At 38.8% G+C, this 23,736-nt stretch overlaps 5 protein-coding genes across 5 annotated transcripts; 3 read left to right on the top strand and 2 right to left on the bottom strand.

Moving 5' to 3' along the window:
- Nucleotides 1-1,835: 1,835 nt before the first annotated feature.
- napab (N-ethylmaleimide-sensitive factor attachment protein, alpha b) lies at nt 1,836-4,760 on the top strand. Its single transcript, XM_072452930.1, has 11 exons — nt 1,836-2,059; nt 2,945-3,024; nt 3,110-3,226; nt 3,304-3,350; nt 3,426-3,503; nt 3,600-3,655; nt 3,747-3,831; nt 3,906-4,010; nt 4,088-4,156; nt 4,256-4,306; nt 4,402-4,760. Exons 1-11 carry the CDS (start codon nt 1,962-1,964, stop codon nt 4,498-4,500), a joined length of 885 nt encoding a protein of 294 aa, XP_072309031.1. The 5' UTR covers nt 1,836-1,961; the 3' UTR covers nt 4,501-4,760.
- A 1,481-nt stretch (nt 4,761-6,241) lies between these two features.
- On the top strand, nt 6,242-7,550 carry b3gnt2l (UDP-GlcNAc:betaGal beta-1,3-N-acetylglucosaminyltransferase 2, like). Its single transcript, XM_072458569.1, has one exon. It carries the CDS (start codon nt 6,300-6,302, stop codon nt 7,542-7,544), a length of 1,245 nt encoding a protein of 414 aa, XP_072314670.1. The 5' UTR covers nt 6,242-6,299; the 3' UTR covers nt 7,545-7,550.
- Nucleotides 7,551-8,064: 514 nt separating this feature from the next.
- bckdha (branched chain keto acid dehydrogenase E1 subunit alpha) lies at nt 8,065-11,395 on the bottom strand. The gene is made up of 8 exons (XM_072452919.1): nt 11,126-11,395; nt 9,841-9,999; nt 9,685-9,771; nt 9,509-9,617; nt 9,131-9,292; nt 8,855-9,061; nt 8,622-8,763; nt 8,065-8,491 (listed from the first exon to the last, which is right to left on the bottom strand). The coding sequence occupies exons 1-8, from the start codon at nt 11,219-11,221 to the stop codon at nt 8,149-8,151; spliced, it is 1,305 nt and encodes a 434-aa protein (XP_072309020.1). The 5' UTR covers nt 11,222-11,395; the 3' UTR covers nt 8,065-8,148.
- A 196-nt stretch (nt 11,396-11,591) lies between these two features.
- On the top strand, nt 11,592-13,975 carry exosc5 (exosome component 5). Its single transcript, XM_072452911.1, has 6 exons — nt 11,592-11,721; nt 12,216-12,329; nt 12,404-12,525; nt 12,992-13,132; nt 13,256-13,345; nt 13,793-13,975. The coding sequence occupies exons 1-6, from the start codon at nt 11,625-11,627 to the stop codon at nt 13,886-13,888; spliced, it is 660 nt and encodes a 219-aa protein (XP_072309012.1). The 5' UTR covers nt 11,592-11,624; the 3' UTR covers nt 13,889-13,975.
- A 106-nt stretch (nt 13,976-14,081) lies between these two features.
- Nucleotides 14,082-23,035, bottom strand: tmem91 (transmembrane protein 91). The gene is made up of 4 exons (XM_072452902.1): nt 22,634-23,035; nt 17,953-19,032; nt 17,357-17,503; nt 14,082-15,805 (listed from the first exon to the last, which is right to left on the bottom strand). Exons 2-4 carry the CDS (start codon nt 18,388-18,390, stop codon nt 15,650-15,652), a joined length of 741 nt encoding a protein of 246 aa, XP_072309003.1. The 5' UTR covers nt 18,391-19,032; nt 22,634-23,035; the 3' UTR covers nt 14,082-15,649.
- Between the last annotated feature and the right edge of the window lie 701 nt (nt 23,036-23,736).

Raw genomic sequence — 23,736 nt, 5'->3', positions numbered from 1 at the left:
TTAATAGTTTATATGTCAAGATATTATCCAGTACAGTGTCTGAGTAAAGATTACCATGGTTCATCTTTTTTACATGAAGAGTGTCGTAACAGCCGAGTTTCAATATGTGTGTAATGAAAACTAGAGGGACATGTAACCTATAGTAACCAACGTCCAGTCCCGGCAGCCATGTTCTGACTGGAAAATTATTCAAATTCTATCACACATTCTAGAATCCATTTTTTGTATCCTCTGTCTCGTGTCCCAGAAAATGTTCCCAAAGCCAATTATTTGTCTCAGTTTTATAAAAGACATGTCCCAGTTGTCCTGATTTTTGACAACTTTAATAACGGCCGACAGTAAAGAGAGGCATATATTGTAGTTAATTTAGCCAAAATAGAGAAAACTGTGCTCGAAAATTACCACAAAAAATGCAATGTTCCAGAATTCTCTCTGATTAAATACTCACAAGTGAGCCGTGTAAAAGATTGAACGATTGAGCCATGAATGCCCAGGTGGGTCCCAGTTTTTAATTTATAAAATCTGGTCACCCAAGGTTAATACCTCTGTAATGACAGGGTCTGTATATGTGATACAACTGGCACAACGTTTAAAGTATTCTCTGTCAGCAAAAAAAACTTTAGTCCAACAAGTTCAAAAGTTGGTCTTGCGACGGCAATGACACATGAGCACAGCGGCACTTGGACAGAAGAGAGAGAAGAAGAATAAAGTCTAAAGAATAAGTCTAAAGAATAAAGCCTAAAGACTTAAGCCTAAACCACGGCAAAGTACCAAAGAAGAAGAGTCAGCTCTGGAATAAAGTCTACAGAATAAAGTCTGACGGTAATGTAACGCTTGGATACCAGCCGCCATAAAACACCAAAGAAGAAGAACGCAGTCTGTGTGTGACGGTCATGGACCTGCAGTGGCAAAAGTGATCCACAGTGACAAGAAGTAACTTGAGTGTGTCTTCTCCTTGAAACTCTATTTACAGCAGTGAAGTGCTAATTCTGCGTTGTCCCAGAGGTGGCTATCTCCCAAGGTGGGTGCACCAGAAAAAGTTTGAGAAGCTCTACTTTAACAAATAATGGTTTAAGATTGGGTTTTGAGTTTGGCCATTTCGAAATTATTCAAAATATTTCAAAAACAGAACATCTCCCATGTATCCCTCTCTTTCTCTCTCTGTTCCTCTTTCTCTATTTCTCTCTGTTTCTCTCCTTTTTTTGGTATAGCACATACTTTGAAGACTTACAACTGCATTAGGTGACGGTAAATGCACCTTTCCACCTTTTTTGAGAAAAAAATGCAAAGTGTCCGTTGCATTACTAGGACCACAAATATACCATTATGTCATGTAAACCCTTTAAAAGGGACACATGATGTAATATTAACTTCAATTACCTTTTAACTTTGTTACAACAGTATTTCCTATTCATTGTTTACTCAAGTTGATTCCTGCACCTGTTTTCTCCATCTCCCTATCCCATATCCTTTTGCTTAGTTGAGATTATTTTTTTAAATTGTAGAGTAGACATGTAGAGTTCTAAAATGTCACATAGCCACTTTTCCACAAATAAAATGGTGAAATGCCGCCACAAAGAGCATAATCTGTCTCTTTTAATTCGTCTGACTCTGTTTTACAGGTGTTACCTACAGTTGCAGGTTCCACAGAAAAAGAAAAAGAAATCTGTTAACTGGACAAAAGAGTTGTAAGAGTGAAGACGAAAGACCACTCATTCACATAACTTCATAGGTTCGTGTGACACGTGTAGGGTCGTCACTATCGCTATGGCAACCGAGTCCGTGATCCCTCTAGTGTGTTTACAGCCCTTATAGGCTGTGGACCTTGTGTCACATGACTGGGACGGTCTCTGCGCTGCTGCTGATGTGACAGAGCGGCACAGCGGCACAGGCTACTGCTAACTGTTATCGTGTAGGTTTGTTGTCATCTGTCTCTAATCCTTTTGAGAAGTGGTGGCAAAATGGACAACAGTGCCAAAGAAAAAGAGGCGACGGCCCTAATGGCTGAGGCGGAAAAGAAAATGAAATCTTCACAATCATTTTTTGGATCGATGTTTGGGTGAGTGTTTACGCTAGCTCTGTTGAACGTAGCGTCTCCTTAGCAGCCCATGCTAAAGGCCAAAAGGTTGGTTCAGTCGATACAAGTACACACATCCAAACCATTTAAATACATTGTATCATCGCTTGTTTTTACTTTTAAGAAGTGGGGTTAATGTTTACCAAACCGTGAAGTGATCTTGTTCAGAATGTTAACACGGCCAGTAGTTCTGACGTCTGTTCCATTAGTGACCTAAACTTATTGGAATGAGAGGTACTATCTCCCGGGACATTCGTTTCACCGTGGTGCTATTGTTTTGGTCAGTTCATTACCATATTGCAGCTGTATGATGATAATGTGTTAAATTGTGTGTGCGTGTGTGTGTGTGTGTGTGTGTCTGTCTGTAATAACCCTTCGTGTCTGTCTGTAATAACCCTTCGTGTGTGTCTGTAATAACCCTTCGTGTCCGTCTGTAATAACCCTTCGTGTGTGTCTGTAATAACCCTTCGTGTGTGTGTCTGTAATAACCCTTTGTGTGTGTGTAATAACCCTTCATTGTGTGTGTGTGTGTGTGTTAAATAACCCTTCATCTTGTGTGTGTAGGTGTGAGTGTTCTATTTATTGTTGAGAATTAAAATAAAATTACCTTTATTTGTCCCACAATTCGGAAATTCCAGTGTTGCAACACAGATTAGGTACAGAAACAGATTAGACACAGAAGTAAATAATTAAAAAAAAAAACATAACTTTTTAAAAACACTCTTATTTACAGCTGTTATATTAACAGAAAATATTGCACCAGGATGATTGACATATTTACTTCTATGTTCCCATTACAGACTGACTGTAGTAGAAATGCATTATTGTTGACAGGTTTAATGCGGTCTTAAATCTTCTCGTACACAGGGGCTCGTCCAAGTTGGAGGAAGCATGTGACATGTATGTGAGGGCAGCAAACATGTATAAAATGGCCAAAAACTGGTGTGGTAAGATGTTTTGTCCATCCTAAGCTTTATGTTTGGATTGGTGTGAGACACATTTAATAAGATCTCTTGTTTATTGTCTCCACAGCTGCAGGGAATGCTTTCTCTCAAGCTGCACGGCTCCACCTGCAGATGCAAAGCAAACATGATGCTGCAACAAATTACATCGATGCTGGAAATGCCTTCAAAAAAGCAGATCCACAAGGTACATTTTCTGCTCCTGTCAATCCCTAGTATCGCTAACCGGATAATTAATTATGTGTTTATAATTTGTGTCCACAGAGGCAATTAACTGTCTAAACAGAGCAATAGAAATCTACACAGATATGGTGAGTCTCTATCTGCATTTTAGAATAATATAGTTCATCAACTGACGCAGCCTGTGTTTTGTCTTTCCTGTACAGGGACGTTTTACAATTGCTGCAAAACATCACATCACCATAGCCGAAATATACGAGACGGAGTTGGTGGACATTGATAAGGTTTGATCAGAGCACATTTTTATGGCTGATACACCACTTTCTATGTGACTATAATTAGCCTAAAATCATGTTTCAAATGCTGATTTTTCATTCTAGGCAGTTGCACATTATGAACAAGCAGCAGATTATTACAAAGGTGAAGAGTCCACAAGGTGATTGCATATGTTGGATAAAATGTACATCCAGTACTGGTAACGTTACACATTTCCTATAATTTTGGTCTTGATTCTTAATTTTTTTTAGTTCAGCTAACAAGTGCCTTCTGAAAGTTGCAACCTATGCTGCTCAGTTGGAGCAGTATCCAAAAGCTATCGAGATCTATGAACAGGTGTGTTCTTGCCTATTGTCCGACTACAAACAAACTTTTTATGTTATGTATTAAGCATTTTCTCCCTCTTGAAGATTGGGACACATGCAATGGACAGCACGCTTCTGAAATACAGTGCCAAGGATCACTTTTTTAAGGCGGCTCTCTGTCACTTCTGTGTAGACATGCTAAATGCAACGGTGAATTGAACTTGTACTGTTCAGAAATATTAGACACAATTGTGCAAATGTTTAAATGTTTTTGTTATTTCACAAAGATTGCTGTGCAGAAGTATGAGGACATGTTTCCAGCCTTTTCAGACTCTCGAGAATGCAAACTGCTGAAGGTATGGTTTGTTCTTTTGTATTGTAAATACTTTGTTTCAGTGTTTAATACTAATTTAATTTGACTGTGTGCCATTATCTGTCTTTTCTAATTCATTCAGAAACTCTTCGATGCATGTGAAGAGCAGAATGTGGATGCCTATACTGATTCGGTAAAGATAATAGATTTTTTTTATTTGTGTACAATTATATTATGTTTTTTCTTGAATTAAATATTGTGATTATTATAATGTGTCCTTTGTCTCAGGTAAAGGAGTTTGACACCATTTCACGGTTGGACCAGTGGTTCACGACGATGCTTCTTCGGATCAAGAAGACAATACAGGCCGAAGATGAACTGCGTTGAACCCAGTTCTCCTCAAATATCCGTTTAACTTTTAACCTCTGGCCTATGTTTTTTGCAGATAATTCTGATGACCAATATGTAACATTTTCTTTTACTTTTACTTTTCTCGTACACATTAAACCTTTTTAAATATGTAAAATGTGTTACATTTAGAGTATAAACACTATTCCTTATATCAATTATGTTAAGGCTCTATTTTAAACAACTGAAATGCAGGTGATCATGCCAGCTAATATAAAATAAACTTTTATTATTTGTGTAATTGCAAGAGAGTCACAACACATTAATGAATGCATCCCATATATTTTATATTTGTAATGTGAGTAGAGTTAATTTTGCTTAAACAATATAAAATATAAAATAGTTTGGAGTTTTGACTAGATCTTATCCCTGAAAGTTATTGGTTGAAGATGAGTCTGTTTCTGTCATTTTAAGTTTACTTTTTTGTTACCGAGATGAGGAAAGGTGTTTTATATATCAAGAACAATTGTGCAGTGCCGCCCCCTAGGGGCACATAGGTGCAACACATGTATAATATCGTTCAACAGTATCATCTGCAAAATAGACACTTTATTTTACCCAAGGACTCTGCCTTATTTTGCCTGATTCTCAGGATGTGCACAGCTAGATTTGATGAAAAAGTGCACACAGCTTTAACTTGAACTTTTAATTTTTGAAACGTTAGTGCATGATTTGAGTGAAAAACAAAAAAATGTTCCTCTAGTATATATTTGTATAGTATAATGCTCTATTCTACATTATTGTCTCATTGTTGTTTAGTCTTAAGGCAGGCTCGATTTGTTAAAGCCTGTGCATGGTGAAAATGCAAAATCCCATCAAGCACCTATCTGATCCAAACACTGCAAATTTCCTTCTGTATTCACTTTTTGTTCGGTTTTTCTACTGCTTGTTCCTGTCAGGGTCTCGGGTAACTGCAGCCTATCCCAGTGACTTTGGGCCTTAGATGGTCTTTGTCTGTTTAATGCCTTCTTAGATTTCTATAAGGCTTATCAGTCATGTGAATTTTGAATAAAAACGACTTCCTAAATAATTCAATGTGTCTGTTGGGCGTGGCTTGACTTCACCTGTTCCTCTCTCCGCCCCGCGCGTGGCAGAGCTGCTGTGTGCGCCTCACTGTGCGGATGATCGAGGAGTTTCTTCTTTTACCTGGGGTCCCATTTGTCTCTTTTTGTAAGTATTTTTTCCACAAATTAGGGTTAATACAATGATAGTATAAAAACTAATGTGTTTTTGCCTATAAGTCCAATCTGTAGCAATGGGCTAATTAAAGCACCTGCTCCTGAAGACGTCGTCTCGTGTGAAACATTCAGACCTGAATTTGTTTTGTTTTTCCTAAGTTAAGTGGTGGTCACTTTGTGAAAACTTAAATAATTTTAAATCTATTATTGTCACTGTTTATTTCCCCTTGAGGGTTTGCTCTGTTATTTGAACATAGCCGGCTGGTTTAGTCTTAATTATGCTCTGGAGACACGCACCCTTAACTACTTTGTCCCCTGGCCATTTACCTTAACTACTCGGTGAATGTAAGAGCACTTCGCCATTCCCATTACTGCGGACTATCCTATGTAAGGTTAATGTTTTGTTTTAGAAATTAAAGTGATATGCTGTGGAAGTCTGCAAATGCATCAGTGTGTGATCAAAATGTGTTTTCTTTATTTCACAGTGGTGGACTGCAAGCCAGTCAAACCTCTCCACTGCTGGTTTCCAAGACTTTCTCCATGAAATATGAACCACCTTTGACAAACAAAGCACTAGGTAGCATAACTTGTTCAGAACTAATGAGGGGGTTTCAAAGCTTAATTGCTATGATTTTACTGACTACATTGTTCCTCGTCTTCCTCTCAAGCTTACACCTAGAGAAGACCCATAGTCACAAACTAGAACAGAAAGATGTCAGGAAGATCATTCAAGTAGCAGTAAAACCTAATGCAACCCTTTCACCATTGTCCAAGCAGGCGCGAAATACTAAGGCGCTCACTATTTCAAGTGGTCTGAGAAAAGCCATCCCTCAAAACCAAGCCTACTGGAATCGACTGCTTTACTCTGCTCTAGGACGGGTGGATAAAAAAAACTTGGAGCATCATCAACTGTGGTCTCACTGTAGGGATGTCGACCAAGAACTCCTGAAAACCAATATTCATGACTTCACTTCATACCCTTCCATGTTTCAGGAGTTTCTAATGACAATGAATTGTAAGTCTCCTCCTCTCCTGGTAAACCAGCCGTACAAATGTCTGAGCAGTGAAGGTGGGCCACCCTTCATATTTTTTGCAGTCAAGTCGAGACCTGGAAATTTTGAGCAGAGACAGTCTGTGCGCGAGACCTGGGGAAGAGAGGGAGTGTTTCAGAATGGTTTGCGAGTGCGCACCCTATTTCTATTGGGCAACCCATCAACAAATGAGCCCGATCTTAGTGCCTTGATGTCATTTGAAGCTAAAACCTTCAAGGACATCCTTCAATGGGACTTTAAAGAGACCCTCCTGAACTTAACGCTCAAAATGGATGCATTTCTCCACTGGACATTGAAGTATTGTCCACAGGTGTCTTTTATATTTAGTGGGGATGATGATGTTTTTGTGAACACACCAGCGTTACTAAGCTACCTGCAGTCACTTGAGCCTTCAAAATCTGCCCAGCTCTTTGTGGGTCATCTTATAAGCACAGCTGCTCCACTCAGGGACACTAAAAGCAAATACTATATTCCTCTGAGTTTCTACGATGGCCCATACCCTCCTTATATTGGAGGAGGTGGCTTTCTGATTTCTGGATCGTTACTGCAAAGACTTCATTCAATTTCACACGTTATTCCATTCTACCCAATTGATGATGTGTATATTGGGATGTGTTTAAATGCCTTGGGGATAGCTCCTGTGGCACATTCTGGTTTTCACACATTTGATGTCAGTGAACAGGACCGCGAGAACTTGTGTGTGCATAAAGGTCTCATACTAATTCACAAGCGCTCCCCCACAGAATTAAAGAAACTGTGGAAAGGAATTCATAGCCCAATTCTGACATGTTAAATAGATTTTTTTCCTTTAGTGAATGTCTGTTCCATAATGTTTTTTTCTCCCCAGATGGTAGATAAAATATAAAAATGCAATTTAAAAAGGCCAATTACCATGTTAATTTTATTTTTATTGATTTTTTTCCCCCCACAAAAACAAACATGTAATAAACAAAAACATTGTACAGTTTATTGTAACAGTATACACTACCATAAAAAGGTGCTATATATATATATATAGCACCTTTTTATATATATATGAAAAGTTATATATATACTGTATAAAATAACTAAAAGACAGAACAAAGACACTATGAAAGTGATGCACAAAAATAAACTTAACACCTGACCAGTACATGATTCAAATATTTAAACTAGAGGTTTACCACACCGTCATCATACAAGTGATGTCTGCCTTCTTCTGTTTACAGTGAATGAAAATAAGGCACCAAAACAACTCTTACGAAGTACAATTGTAACAGTTGTGAATGCTCACATATTTTGTTAATAAAAGGAAGAATACATTTCATATCAAATCTGTCTACAACTCAATTTTGTGCAATTCTTTAACCAGGTCACAGTCAGCTAGTGGATATTATGTTAATAGAATCACTTGTCAGTTATTTTTCAAATAGATCAACAGGGTAATGCTCCTTGTACTGGTCAACATGCCTCCATAGAGCCTTCCTCTGCTTTTCCAGCTGTGGCGTAATCTCATCATACACATCACTGAAAAGCAGATCTGGGTTTGGCTTCAAACGCTTCTCTGCCTTCTCGAAAGCCTCCATCACAGTCTTGCGGGACTGTTTCCGCCAGCTCCTTTCATCATCTTCACTCCACCAGCCCCGAGTCGTCATGTAGTGTCTGAGTCGAGAGATGGGATGGTCCTGTTTGTCCCAATAGTTCACCTCATCCACTGAACGATAAGCTGAGCTGTCATCACTTGTACTGTGGTGACCAATTCTACAGAGTAAAAAATACATTGTTGTTTATATCAAGTTCAGAAGATTTATTGTGACTTGCTATTACAGGTGTTTTTTTTAACTGACTATAAGTTATACATTTTCATTAAGGATGTTTAAACTTAACTAACCTGTAAGTCATTGCCTCAATAAGAAAAGGTTGGTTTTCTGCTACAGCCCTTCTGCGTGCTTCCTTGGTTGCATTGTATACAGCAAAGACGTCATTTCCATCCACTCGTATTGACAACATGCCATAACCAGGTCCTCGAGCAGCTGTTGGGAGAATGAGAGAAGCCTCAGCAATTGTTGGTCTAATACATTTTCAACTTAAATTTATAAAATAAATTAAATAAAAACATCTTACCAATTCCATCACCCCTGTACTGTTCATTAGTAGGGGTGGAAATCGCATAGCCATTGTTGCGACAGAAGAATATCAAAGGGCACTCAAGTGTGGCAGAGAAGTTAAAACCAGCATGTGCGTCTCCTTCACTAGCTGCTCCCTCTCCAAAGTAACAGATCACAGCACGATTCATGTTTTCTCTCTTAACAGCATAAGCTGCTCCGGCCGCTATAAAAATGAAAGACTTTGTTAGAACATTTACAATTGAGATGGTGCTGATGAGAGGGCAGCACTCACCCTGGGGAATCTGTGTAGCCAGAGGTGAAGAGATGGTGACAAAGTTTAGCTCTTTGGAACCATAGTGAACGGGCATCTGACGACCTTTACCCAGGTCATCCGCATTGGCGTAGCACTGAGCCATGAAGTGGTCCAAAGCAAAACCACGGTACATCAGCACTCCTGTATGATCACATCTATCAATTAGCTGCGTAGTTTTGTAGAAGACAATGCTTTATTCTTAATACTTAATCAGTGAAAACAAGAAATATGCCAAAAAGTTAAAGTATCATTTTGACATTACATACTCCGGGGAGGCGTTCAGTTACACATTCAGAAGGTTTCTTTTTTAAGTTTTACAGCACATTCCTTTGCCGGGAAAAATGTCTTTAGTCTTACCCGCTTCTCGGTACTGGCCAAACACAATGTCACTTGGATCAAGAGCAGCAGCACTTCCAATGTGTGTGCCCTCTTCCCCATAGTTGGTCATGTAAAAAGAGATGCGACCCTAAACAGATGTCATGTTAAATATCAACTGAAAATTATACAAACATACAGACTATAGAAATAATTACCTGTCTCTGAGATTCATAAAGAATGCGATCCATTGTGTTCAGCAGAGTCATCTTCTGATAAAAGTTTAAAACGGTCTCCTTTGAAAGCTGAAAATCAAAATGTCAGACAAAAGGGCCATTGGAGTGTCATTTTTGGGACAAAAATGATGAACATACTTGTGGGTCTTGGGAGGGGTTGATAATGTTGCCCTGGCGGTCCATCACTCGGTAAATCGGGATCCCCGAGATGACATTGGGCTCGATGAACTCGAGGTGGTCCACAAACTCAGCAGAGGCTCCGGGGAACTGTGGTTTCTCCAGCGTTGAATCAGCCGACTTTTGGTTACCCAGACAGAGATATGAAAGCAGGAAAACAACATTTGATATTTAATGGGCTAAAGTAAAACAAAACAAAAAACAGGTGTCTTGTATTTGATAACCACTTAAGTCGTTGTAATACATCCATGGCACTGCTGTTGAGGAGAGCTCTCAACCCTCGCACTTAGTGGTTATTAAATACAGGACTACATTGACCTTATCATTTTATATGGACAGCAGAAATGACCAGTGATTTGAACCATTTAATTTGTGTCAAAAATTTAATTTAAATGTTGTCACCAGTCCAAAAGACACCTAGTCCTGCCTTGCATCTTGTATGAATGCCTTGTTTGTTTTTAATCACAAAACTGAACTAGTCATCCTTTGTCATTGCCCGCGTTAAATAAAAAAAAAAAATATACTACCATAATTGAGCTTACGTGAATTCAGTTTCATACTAAATTTATTGTACAACAATTTTGGCTGATAATCACACAACTGCAAATATTTTATTTCGCAGTCGCTGATACTGATTGTACATCTCAGTGAATTAAAGTCTAATTTAATAATAAAGATATCTATCAGGTGTCAATTTGACCGTCACACTGTATCTAGTTGTTTTTTCACAATATGATCTTGAACTACTTTGGGAAACAACAACGAGGAAGTTCACGCCTCTTTGGTCAACCAATAGAAATCAAGCAGGCATAAACATATCGAAAATAAAACTCAAAACTGGAAGACAACAAACTGTAAAAATATGTTTCTTCTGAATGCTACATGGGCTACAAAATAGACCTGAATAATGTTTGCGAAAGGTTGTTGTTGCTCAGTGTAATTTAAAGTCTCGCGATGCCTTGACATGTTTCTGTTATTCGTCTAAGTTCTCGCGGTATCTGTGCACGGTGCTAGCAAGGGCATATTTCAACAAAACAAAACAAAACACCATTTGAAAAGTTACAGTTTTCTTGACATTGGGTCTCGTTGTTAATGTTGTTAAGCTATGACAATGTTTTTCTTTCAGTTAGACTTTTAACACCGACATTTGTCTCTAATCAGAGCATTGCACCGAATACCTACATATTGGATAATTTCAGTGCTATAATTCAAGATGTTCAGCAGTTCCAAAACACATTTAACTCACAGATAACCTGAAGGCTCTACGTTGGAGCAGCTTGAATGATTTTGTTCGTGCAGTTAGATGAGCAGCGCGGAAACACAGCCTATGCATCTTGTTCATGTTTGCCACCGGTAAGAACCGTAAAGTGAAACGATAAAACAAACGAACGGAGGGCTGGACGGATATACAATGCACACCACGTCTGCATAAAAATGTTGTGTCTTATCCACAAAAAAACGCAACTGCGACTGAGTTGATCAAGTCTGTCAGTGCAAGGCTTATCCAAGTGGGATATCCGGTTCACATTTCAGAGTAATGCACATAATACACTACAGAACTACCGACAAAAGACAATATTTCAGTATGATCCCAATTATATAAATCATAACACAAGCACAAGAAGTCAATTTCAAGCTCGTTTTAAATATAAATAATAATAAGACTAATCACGATAAAAATAAATAAATAGGTGACGTCATTTTCTTGCGACAAACAGACCACCGACCCAGCGCACGATATCGCAATGGAGGTTTGCAACGCTACAGAACATTCTTTGAGAGAATTTGGCTGCGAACAAAACCTTCTGTCGCGGCCAGACGGCTCGGCTTCATTTATTCAAGGTCTGTACATCAACAAACATGTCATTTGTGGGGGAGAAACCTCATCACAAGCGAATTAAGACGCATCAGTGTCATGGAAGTGAAAAGATCCGTGAGTGTATGGCCTTCACATCGATCATGTGTCATAATAGTTCAATTGAAATGGATGTCTGGCCATGTGCCTGACAGCCACTAACTTATTCAATAATTAATTTATCACAGATCAGTGTGGATGAGTTTATATATTTACATTAGAACAGACTTGAATATGAGTGTGTTCACGTTACACTTCGTGCACAAAAAAGCCTACACATTCACGATGTAAAAGTCTGATGTCATCCTTTTATGATCAAATAATTACGTTAGATGAGATGTATTGCTTCAGATACAAGACGAACACTAGAGGTCGGTATTACCGTTTTATTACACTAGTGTAACATTTTGTATAGTAGGTAGGTGTAATGTTATAACAATATGTTAGAACAACTCATTAATGTTTTTTCTTGTATCATTAGGAGACACAAGCGTCTTGGCTGGAATGTACGGTCCAGCAGAGGTCAAAGTCAGCAAGGAAATCTATGACCGTGCAACACTGGAAGTTCTCATTCAACCCAAAGTCGGCCTGCCAAGTAAGTTTTGATCAGAATATAAAACTCAAAAGTCTCACATATTATTTCACTATCATTTTATCTTTTGTTTTTAGGTGTGCGAGAACGATCACTAGAGCAGTGTGTGCGAGAAACTTGTGAGGCATCTTTGCTTTCTTTCCTTCATCCTCGGTCATCACTGACTCTTATTCTTCAGGTGGTACATGACGATGGTTCAGTATCCTTTCATTTTGCCATATAATACATATTTTACTTTTTCAGGTATTTAACATGCATGGATCTTATATGTTGTTCATTGTAAACCGAAATATTCGTCTAATAAGGCATAATAGTAACCAGCCGTAGATTTTCAATTATGTATTGTTTCTATAGTTGAACATTTTTAATGTGACATTTTTTAACCATAGATGTAAGTCCGGAGTCATCTGAATTTTTTAATAATATTAAGTAGGCACAGAGCAGTGGGTTGAGATTGGGAGTAGGTGAAAATAGCAATTTTCTGCACACTCACTGTGTAAAACAATCTATATACAACTCAGAGGAAACGAATGATGAGGGAACACCATTATAATTAAAAGGTCATAAATGTTTATTTTACATAATATGTCTCCTTTTTAAGATTTAATGGAAAATGGTGTTTATAAAGAAAGTTGCTGTGTTCGCTTCCTTAAGTTGTTTTTCAGCTCCTTTCCTGTTTGCTGAATTCTGCCTGCATGGCTTTAATGGATGCAGGTTTTCCTATGAGCTGTCTCTTCTGTGGAGTGACTTGTGCCATAAACTCAGATGGTCAAATAATTACAGATCCCTCTGCTGTTCAAGAAAAGGTGCGTTTTGCATATCTTACAAAAGCATTTTTTCATTCCTGTCTTCCATATATTATTGCTTTGGCAAATGTTCTTGATCTAAGTGCAACACTTAATATTGATGAATTTTTTTTATTTTTACAGGAATGCAGAGCAATACTAACCTTCGCTATTGACAGCACCGACCATAAAGTAATGATGTCTTCTACTCGAGGATCATTTTCAGTCCATGAGGCAAGTAAAAAAAACACTTTTTTTAATCAATATATGTAATATTTCTTGGTGCTCTTATATATGTCTCTTAACTTATGGCTGGGCGATAAAATTAAGCAACTTTTTTTTTCTCATATTGATTGATTTCTGATAAATATTATTATATTGGCTTATTAAAAAACAAATAAAATGGCTTTCAATAATATTTTCCTGAACATAAACAATACAGACTTTCAATAATTGCCATTTGAAACAAAAACATTGTTAAATGTCTTCTTACAAAGGCTAAACTCTGCTCCAAACCACATGCTTTTGGTGACCGAGGATTGGCTGTAGGCGTCTCAGATTAAAAATACCCAATCATATCATTGACGATTAGAAATGACTGAATTTCGGTCTCCATTAAAATTATTTTTAAATTGCACAGCCTTAACTCATGAATTTTGCTTTTTTTTTTTTTCTCTGCAGCTACAACAGTGTATAGCAGTGTGCCAAAAAGCTTCAGAGAAGATCTTTCAATTCTACAGAGACTCGGTTCAACGCAAATACTCTAAAACCCTATGAGAAACAATCAGCCTTATGAATAAATTACTTTTTTATACATTTTCTCCCATGTTGTAATAAAATATTCATAACCACTTTGTTACCTTACTTCAGTTGTTGATGAGTTTCTGTGTCTTTTCATGGCATGAGCTTTTGTGAGTGGTAATATGAGATTGGATAACTATTAAATATATTGACCAAAAAAGTTCAACTCTTAGGATTTATTTCTTTATTTTACAGACAAATTTACAAGTATGGACTCTAAAGGTAAATAATATAATTTACAGCATGTGTAATACATAACCTTTAGCAGCAGTTGGCACATATATTCACTGCATTCAATAATTGACTATACAAAATAAACCAAGTCTGACCATAAGCTGTCAAGCAATGTCAACTGTCTAACCAAAGGCAATTTACATCAAATGCCTTTGTACAAAACAAAAATGTTTAAAACTACGACAAAAGCAACAAATAGCCCATTGAAGAAAAGTGAAGGATTGTCTTGGATTTTGTAATTGTAATATAGTTGGAGGTTACCATGTGCTCACCCGTGGTACTTGACTGTAATCTGTTTTTATGGACAAATTCCAATCCAGAATTTCAGTTCTGTAGTGGACCTAAAAAACTATTTACAATATATAAATAGAAAATGTTTACCATAACCTTTAAAATACTTGGGGATTCATTTCTTCACAGTTTCATGGATGGCACACTTTGCTCAAACCAATATGGTTGAGTATTTCTTGTTTACATTTGCTTTTTTGCAGTTATTGAACACCACATAACATGATACAAATGTCAAGCCTGAAATAGGCTTGATTGGCAAAAGTCACCATGCAGTTTGCATTCTGACCAAAATAGATATTTTTACTGAGATGTAAACCTTATCCCTCTTTCATTCTCCTTCTGCTGCATTGTGTTTTTCTGCAGAGTTCACAGTATTATATTTCAGGTTCCAACAATAAGTCATCTCTGCGCTGTAGCTAAACTTGGACAAAAGTTGCAGAGATGGTGTCTTCTATTATTAGAATAGCTCATGACAGTTTCTTCCACATCTTTTCTGCACTTGGAGTCTTAACTTTGCTTTGTCTGCACCTGTCAGTACTCCGTACAAAGATCCCTATATACATTTTTCTGAGTGTGTTTATTTTTAAAGCAGAAAATGCCCCAGAGTTCTTGTGTTGGCATAATATTTATGTACCTACACATCTTACAGAGTGCCACACACCACAGATCAAAACAGATTTTGGCTTAATAGCAGAAGACTTATCAAAATAATACAATTTCAGTCATTATAAAGGGTTGGAGATTAAAAGGTGAACCCTTGCAGTTGTGGCGCAACCCTTAGAGCTTTTTGAACCTGGAATTATTATAGTCAGGCTCTCAAATCAATATAAAAGCAAAGGCAACAGCACATGTATGGCTCTTTCTTTTTTTTTTTTTTTTTTACAAAACATTTAATAAAACTTGCAGTAATTCTTTCTTTTTCTCTATCCGACTACATTAATCTTTTGGTTTTGGACGGATTGCATGTGTACTATGGAAAACTAAATATGTACCGTAAACATAAATGACACTATTACTGACTATTGGTCTCAATACTTTCATTTTGTACATTTTTAACTTTTCCAACTTGAGATAGAGAAATCACAATGATGACAAGACATGGTATAGGGAAAGAAGGTAGTTATCTTACATCTACAGGCTGTATGAATGTTGATTTAGGAGATTCTTGTATTGACCTGCAGTTGTGTCTTTTTAAGTTCAGATGATTCATATTTAAGGTGGTTTCCCAGACAGGTAGGAGATGAGGGCAGCGATGGCACAAGTATACGTGATGATCCCAAACACGATGGACAGGACGGAAAGCCACAGGGCCTGACGGGAAGCAGCAGTGGCCCCCTGGAAGTCCCCCTGAGCTGATGCCTTGTTGGTCTAAAAACAGCAATAGGACAGTGAGGTAAGAACAGAAGAAAAAACATAATTATTATTATTACTAATAACTGCACAATATGTGAAAAAATATGTGCAATTTGATGATACTGATCGGATGAAAACAGAGCTCTCTTTTAAGGCTCACTTACAAAATTTGGTTTATAAATGAAAGATAAAGCTTGGGTTTTACTATTGGAATCCTGTTTTACACCCCAAGCACAAAAATGTCTACAAATAAATAGAAATATGAAGCGCAACGTGGGTACTTAAATGTCCAAAAAACAGTCATGTTAAAACATGTGCTCAATTGGAGAGCGGGGGATTCGTTGCATGAAAAAACAGTCTATTCGGGTATAAATTGTGGCAAAATATATATAAACATATAGGTATTCCCAAAGACAAGAAAAACCATAGCACTCTGTTAATTTACAAAAAAATGTTTAAAAAGCTTTTATTGTAGCATGGCTTTTAGCTTAAAAAATGAAACGTGAGGGAAGTTGCGAAGAGCGCTACATAGGTGAGACTAAACATCCTTTTAACAAAAGGCTGTATCAACGCAGAAGGCACGCAAATTGGGGATTGTGCTCTGCATATTCATCAAGCCACAAACCACTCGTTTGAAGACAGTGAGGTGAAGATTCTCAGAAAAAAGTCAGAAAACAATAGGATTGTTATGGCCCAGTACTGGGACACAAATAGATTAACAAGACAGGCTATTATCAGGAAGCCCCTCCCAGAGGGCAGGCCTTACGCAGCTCGGAGTAGGATAAACATCAGAGTTCTCAGATCAGGTCCGCAGATTAAATTAAATAAAATGTATTTTTGTAACGCCCAAAACCACAACAGCAGTTCCCTCGAGAGGCGACAGTGAAAAACAGATTAAAGAATGTTCATAGTGACTAGACAATGTCCCATCATCCCGTGCCCTTAGACAAATGTCTCAAGCTCCCCTGTCCTTAGACCCTCCTTCTCAGCCAGAAAAAAACTACAAAACCTCCTTTTGGAGGAGTTCCATAGTGAAGGAGAGCTCCAACTCCCTCAGTCAGACAGTGGAACTGGACTCACTCAGGAGGAGTGTTCTTCGAGGCCGATGAAGAACCGTTCATATGTGGTACAGAGAGATTGAGAATTACTTTTGAAAGAAAGTCAAAACGGTGATTGTAGATGTATGTAACACTGAATTGTACTGTTTCTGGACCACATCCTGCACGCAGAACGGTGCATTTGTCTTGCTTCTTTCGCTCACCCCTTGAGTCTGAGTAGCTCTAGATTATATTGGAAATCTATCACCTTGGGTCATCTTGTTATGACTCTAATTAAACCTTAACAAAGTCCATTGATCGGGTCAAAAAGCCTTTCCCGTTTACTGGCATTTAGATTCGAGCAAAATAGCAAATTGGATTTTATTCTCTTAATTTGCTGCAGAGAAGCCTATCAGAAGTTATCCGTTGACTACTACAGGAGGCTAGTGACGAGTGTGTTAAAATAGGTCTGTCACAAATATGAAGTACAAAATGTGATAACCAAACAATTACATTTTATAAATAGTACCTTTTGTGACAAGTAGAAGGCAGCAATTCCCAGTGGCCAAAAGCAGCAGAGCATAGAGAAGAAGGCCAGACCCAAGTAGTCCTGTGGTATCATTAGAGGGAAGTTGCTCTCACTGTCTGTGTCTGTATAGTCTTCAATAGATGAATCCTGTGAGTACCAAACACACAATGTCACAGCATCAACTTTGCATTACATTTCCAAAAACTCATAATAATCTTTAAGGTGGCTGGTTCACTGGATTCTATAATTGCGGCTATAATTGCGGCCTACACTAGACGAATCCTTTAATTGCGGCCAATTCTATAATTGTGGCCTACACTAGACGAATCCTGTGAGTACCAAACACACAATGTCACAGCATCAACTTTGCATTACATTTCCAAAAACTCATAATAATCTTTACGGTGGCTGGTTCACTGGATTCTATAATTGCGGCCTACACTAGAATTAGAAGACATGGTATGCATATTATTGCTGTTAAATTGTTAGATTTTTTTGTTAATGTTTCCCCTTTATTAACAGGGGGATAGGGACCTCAAATGTCATACAACAGCTAGCGTATATGTTTTGTTTTTTTTGTGAATGAGTTTTCTTACATCTGAGTCTGGGAGCAGGTCATCCTCATCATCCAGGCTGTAGGTACTATGGTAGTCCTGAGCCTCAGCCATCAGCTTTCTCTCTAGTGTTGAGCCAGGCCGTATGTCCACAAAGGTCGTCTCCAGATAGTCCTTTCTGAGAAGTGAGTCTGTGTGCCCCCACAAAGGCCCACCAGGGTAGTAGGATTCCAGGGTGCGAGGCAGGGCACAGGGGTCCAAGACCTGTTGCTGTTGGATCTCAGGAGGATGTCCGCAGTAACTACTCCAAGCCAGTGGAGGGTAGACTTGGTCCTCCTCACACTTTACTAAGACACCTTTAAACCGTTCACCAGGGGAATATGTGGACACGGGCCCAGAGACAAACCCGGGTCCTGACATGCTTTTATTATTTGTTCCCTCTCCTAGAAGAGGATGCTCCAACTCATCCACTTTTTCCATTCTGCTCAGTTAATGCCAAAAACATTAACAGCAAGTTATAAATCAATCAGTACATGCCTTTACCTGGAAGTTGTGCCAAGTAATAAAAGGAAGATCCTTTGCCTTTGTGATAGTGATAGTCTTGTCCCAACATTCACTCATTGACGATATGTGTATACATAGTACTGGGAGCTTGTGTTTAATGTGTCTTTATTGTGCACATGTCATAATCCATTTGTTTCAGGGTTGTATGGCTCAGTCCAATGGCCTTCTATTAAGAAAAAGTGCACACGGAAGCCCCAGGAGATGATGACAAGACTGACTCACAAGATGTTGAAGGCAGGACAGGCACAACTGTTGGCAGCAGTCAAACTAGTGGCAAATGAACAGATCGGGGTCATATTGGAGGGCAACTAATCTCTGAGAGCAATGAGGTGCCAGAAATAGCATGCTTTGGTGTATGAAGTTGGGTCAGCAGCCTAACAACACCCTTGTCCCTGTGTTGCTACAGTGGAATTTAATGGACAGTTGAAGCACCACAGTTGTGATTTATGGCTTTGAGTTACTATGGGCACTGCTAGGCTCCTATGGGAACTTGGTCAGTACCGCACTTCATTTTACATAAGGGTAGAAATCCAAGTGAAGGGCTCTCACCAGTCATTTCTGTTTGGGAAAAAAAGAACAAAGGTGGCTTAGTGATGCTATCTACTACATATTTCAATTTAAACTTGTACCAGTTACAGTACCGTAATACAATAACCTCTTCATGAGTCAGTTTCATTCTAAAGAAAGTGTTCTCTTACTCTAAAACTAAATCCAATACCATATTATAAGCATTTAATTGAACAAGATAGGAGACCAAGTAACTTAATTTTAATTGAGTTTTAATTAAACAAGTTTTATCTAGATTTCTGCGCAGCAAGTGGTCTAATCTGTCATTGTACAATGTGCTGTCTGACCTTAGAGATAAAGGTGGCAGAGATGATGAAAAGCAGTCGGTCTCTATTATATGATGTAATAGAGGATTATTGGAGATCAGATCATTTCTGCAGAACATTATTCTCAATAGCATTGCTGCCACAAAATATAATGATAGCTGTGTTGATATTATTATATTCATCTGATCCTGTTATGCGTACAAAAAGTCAAGTGACATTTGACTTTTTTAAATAACAAGGATTAATAAGTATTTATTGTGCGCTGCACAGCACTTTACTGACTGGCAATCAATGCACTGACTCATTGTTTTCCCAGCATGCCTTGCAGGAAAATGGGGAGTAATTGGGTATCAGTGGGAATAGTTTTCCTTCAAACACTGCTTGGCCAATCAAAACCCTACATTGTAAAGTCCATTCAGTCCATTATGAAAGATTAGCTTTTAACCACACAAAAGCTTGACCAACAAGTCTAATGGAGCAGTAGCCTGTAAACAGTAATTCCAGAAACATCATTATAAAGAACCAGACATCGTCATGTTGTGTTTGTCATAGGTTGTTCCTGTAGAGTACTCAAAAGGTTGGATAATGTATCCTTATATGTTAAATGAGGTTTAATGCTGACCAGAAAGAGTAAACATCATTAGACCTGACCCGAACAAATCAAAGCAAGGTCTTACTCATCCCCAGTACCTTTTTAAAACTGTATGTTTTTGATTAGCCCACATAGTGATGCCAAACCTGTTTTTGATATCTAAATGTAATCCCTTCACTATACCCTAAAACACATACACATAGTGTATACATTTGTAATTATGAAAGGTTAAATCACTGATTTTTCAGGCAGATCTTCCTCCTGGGGCTCAATTGGATGATATCATAATGAGGTGAATGGTTCTCAGTGAGGTGTGTCCTGGAATGACAACCAGGGTTGGCTCACCTCTTGCTTCATTCAAGTAGATATGCACTCTGCTTTATTACACCCCGCCCAGCTGCTCCTCGGGCCTGTATCCCCCATAAAAAGTCTTCAGTCAGCTGTATTATAAACCAGCCTCCCTCCAATTCTGCCTCTTCCATAAAGTATCCAGTCAGGTGGATGATAAGTTGCAAGGGTGTAGCTGCAAATCATCACCGACACTTTTACAAGAGCTCGCCTTGCTGTGCTTGCTGTCTGCTTCTTAGTCAGCTGCTGTGTCATACAAAAACAGCATAACCGTTCACCTCCCTCTGATATATCCCATCTTCTTTTGCTTCGTGCTTGACTAGATTACCTGTTTTAAATCCCAGCACTCAGCAAAACCACTGTACTAAAGCCTCTGGTGCAATGATGGCGTTCCACTTCCCCCATAGATAGAAATGTGCAATTAACTGAAATGTTGCCTTTCAGCCTTGCCACAAAGGAGCTGCTGAATTCCACACACATTTTAATGTGCACTCTGCAGTTTTGCCACTGTAATGGTGTCTCTTCTTCACTAGCACAGGGAACTGAGTACATAATTGCTGTGATATTTCAGCAGATAAAGCGATTCTGTAAGTATAATGGAGAAAAAAAAATTACCTATATATTATATATATGGCTATTAGATTTGTGCATACAAAGTAGGATTCTGCTCAAAATGCTAATTTCAAACCTGGCCAAGAATATTAACATTTGAGAAAAGAGTTTGAACTACTAAACTAATTCAATAATTCTATTAATTTCAGAACATGTTTGCAGAGGTCTAAAAACTAAAGAGTCAGCAGTATTTTTTCAATAACTGTTTGTTGTACAGTGGAGTACAGTTTTTGCAATTAGATAATTGCACCTACTCAAATTGTGATTTCGGTCCAATTGCAGATATTGTGCAGACCTGGAGCAGGGGTTGTAAGGCTTGCAGGCTTGTTTCTTGATTGATCAAAATGCATCATTGGGATGTTGCACTGAATAAAAAAACGAAATACGAAAGTGGCCCTTTAATGATCTTATTGATTCGCTTTCTCATGTACCCTGCTCTCAGTCTCATAGAGAAGCAGGAAAGATATGCAACAAACTGGAGTGCATAGCGCAGCAGCTTGTGAAGCCCAGAGTAACATCTTGTTCCTATGGAAACACATTCACAGTGGAGTGGAGAGCGTGCTGCAGGATAAATGAAGCAGAGGCTAATTTGCCATTTCACTTCTATTCCTCTGCTCAGCTTGATAATAACTGGATGGGATCATTCCAGCTCACCAACCTTCCCAGTAAGAATGTGTTACTGTCACATTACACTCCGAGGAATTTCGGCAGAGCCACCCTATTAACATCAAATTAGAGCAGTCACGGCACACGCCAGTTGACTTGAATCCTAGTGTGCAAAATGTGTGTGGCAGTCTTGTTAATCAGTGCACGGTATATGGCCCCTGCTAACCCTAGAGACACACATGTTTTACATAACTACACTTGTTCACAAACACAACACACACGTCCTGCATCATAACGCTCCAAATCACACACAAAGCAAATGAAGCATGTGAAGTGTGCAGTTCTGCCTCCTACATGCTCACACAAATACACAGCCAGTGTTCACAGATGCTGCAAATAGGGCACTCCATATGTTTTCATCTTGTTTACCTCAGCATTTGGAGCTCTTTGTTACCCATCAGCTTGCAATTGATTTATAAGTGAGTAAAATATATGTGGTGTCTGTTCTTTCATCAATATTCTGTGTGCTGCCTATAAGATTCCATTGTTAGTTGAGAATTCCTATTGTGAATTGCAATGACAATTCATGGACATCAGCCTTTGTTTACCTGAGCCCAGGGACATTACAATGACCTGTATGGGAGAGACAAAGATAATCTGAAAAACCTGCTTCAATCTGTTGACACATTCTGCTGCGGCCTGTTTGACTTTGGGGACAAAAGGCTTATCAATCTCATACAATTATTGATAAACAGTTGTGTTGGATGGACCAAGTTTAGAATAACACATGCACATGACCAACAACACAAAATGCATAAGGCCCCACCTGCTAAAATATTTCAATATTTATACATTTCACCAATTATTTCTGCACAGAACAATGTGTACACACAGTAGAGGCACAGCTATGAATCGTTTGGGCCCACACTTACATTGTCTTTTGTAAACAAAGATGAATCTGCAGAGGAATGGCTCAATTATTGTGTAATATATTACCATAAAAGACACACTGTTTTGCGTTTTTCCTTCCACTCTTACGCCTTTAAGACACACATTTTCCACCCAAACCGTAGGCTATATGCACATGCACCACATACACAGCATAGAAAAAACCTTTATGCCCGCAGTGACGGCTTCGCCCTTATAGATGAAGAGGATTGTATCTCACCACTGTATTTCAGCTGCTCTTGTGCTGTTTGTTCAGGATGATTCCAGTGCATTGAGTCCTTGTCACTTCACAAACGTGCCTTACACCAACCTCCAGGAGGTCTGTAGAATATTGAGCTTCGGGTGCGCTTTTTTTACGCACAGCTCGTGTATCCCGCACGGGTTGAGGTCAAGAGAAGAGATAAACACAGGTGCGCCTTTTGCACTTGTCCAGGTAAACCCGTGTGTCACACTGCCCCCGTCTCCTCTGGGTCTGTTTAAAAAGCTTCGCTCAAAATTCCTTTAATGTATCAGCGCATCAACTTTTCTCCGTCCTCTCTCTGGCACATTGTCGCTGCCGCAGCCTTCTCCTCCGCATCCTCTCCGCCTCTGCTCTGCCTCCGATTTACTGCTGACCAGCGCTACACCGCGGGGTCCTAAAGCCTGCCCTAAACCATGCTCAAATAATACATAATAAAGCTTTCTCACGTCCTAGCACAGACCTGAGAGAGCGTCGTGCATATGGCATTGCTGCTCATTTCAAATAGCCTATTATTGAGATTATATTTTGTAATTATCCAATATGTTACTAGTTGACAAAACACCCTTAATCCATAATCACTTGGGTGTTCTTTATAGGCTACTACACAGTTGGGTTAAACCCACCAGAACGTAATAATTGAGGTTTTATATCTGGAGAAATTAAATTACCGTTGTATAACCCATAGTTTTTCACAGCTTTGCTCACAGGTGGCTCATATTTACTTAACACTACGTGGTTTAGTAGTGTATAGCAAGTGCACTATTGTTAAACAAAAAAAAGGAGAAAATTATAGGGCACACACAGCATCAAGTCTCATCTGTTCATATTAGAGAGGTGAATTGGTCCAATGTCTGCATACAAACTATCCATCCATACATCTTCCTCCGCTTATCCGGGGCCGGGTCACGGGGGCCGCAGTCTAAGCAGGGACTCTCAGACTTCATCTCCGCAGACACTTCCCCTCCCCAGGGAGGCGCCCAGGAGGCACCGGGAACAGATACCCGAGCCACCTCAGCTGGCTCCTCTCGATGTGGAGGAGCAGGAGCTCTACGCCGAGCTCCTCCCGTGTTCCTCACCCTATC

The sequence above is a fragment of the Eucyclogobius newberryi genome, unplaced genomic scaffold, assembly GCF_026437365.1.
Source record: "Eucyclogobius newberryi isolate DKJ021-1_F unplaced genomic scaffold, fEucNew1.0.hap1 SCAF_10, whole genome shotgun sequence".
Taxonomy (NCBI): Eukaryota; Metazoa; Chordata; class Actinopteri; order Gobiiformes; family Gobiidae; genus Eucyclogobius; species Eucyclogobius newberryi.
This window is presented reverse-complemented; position numbering and strand designations above follow the sequence as displayed.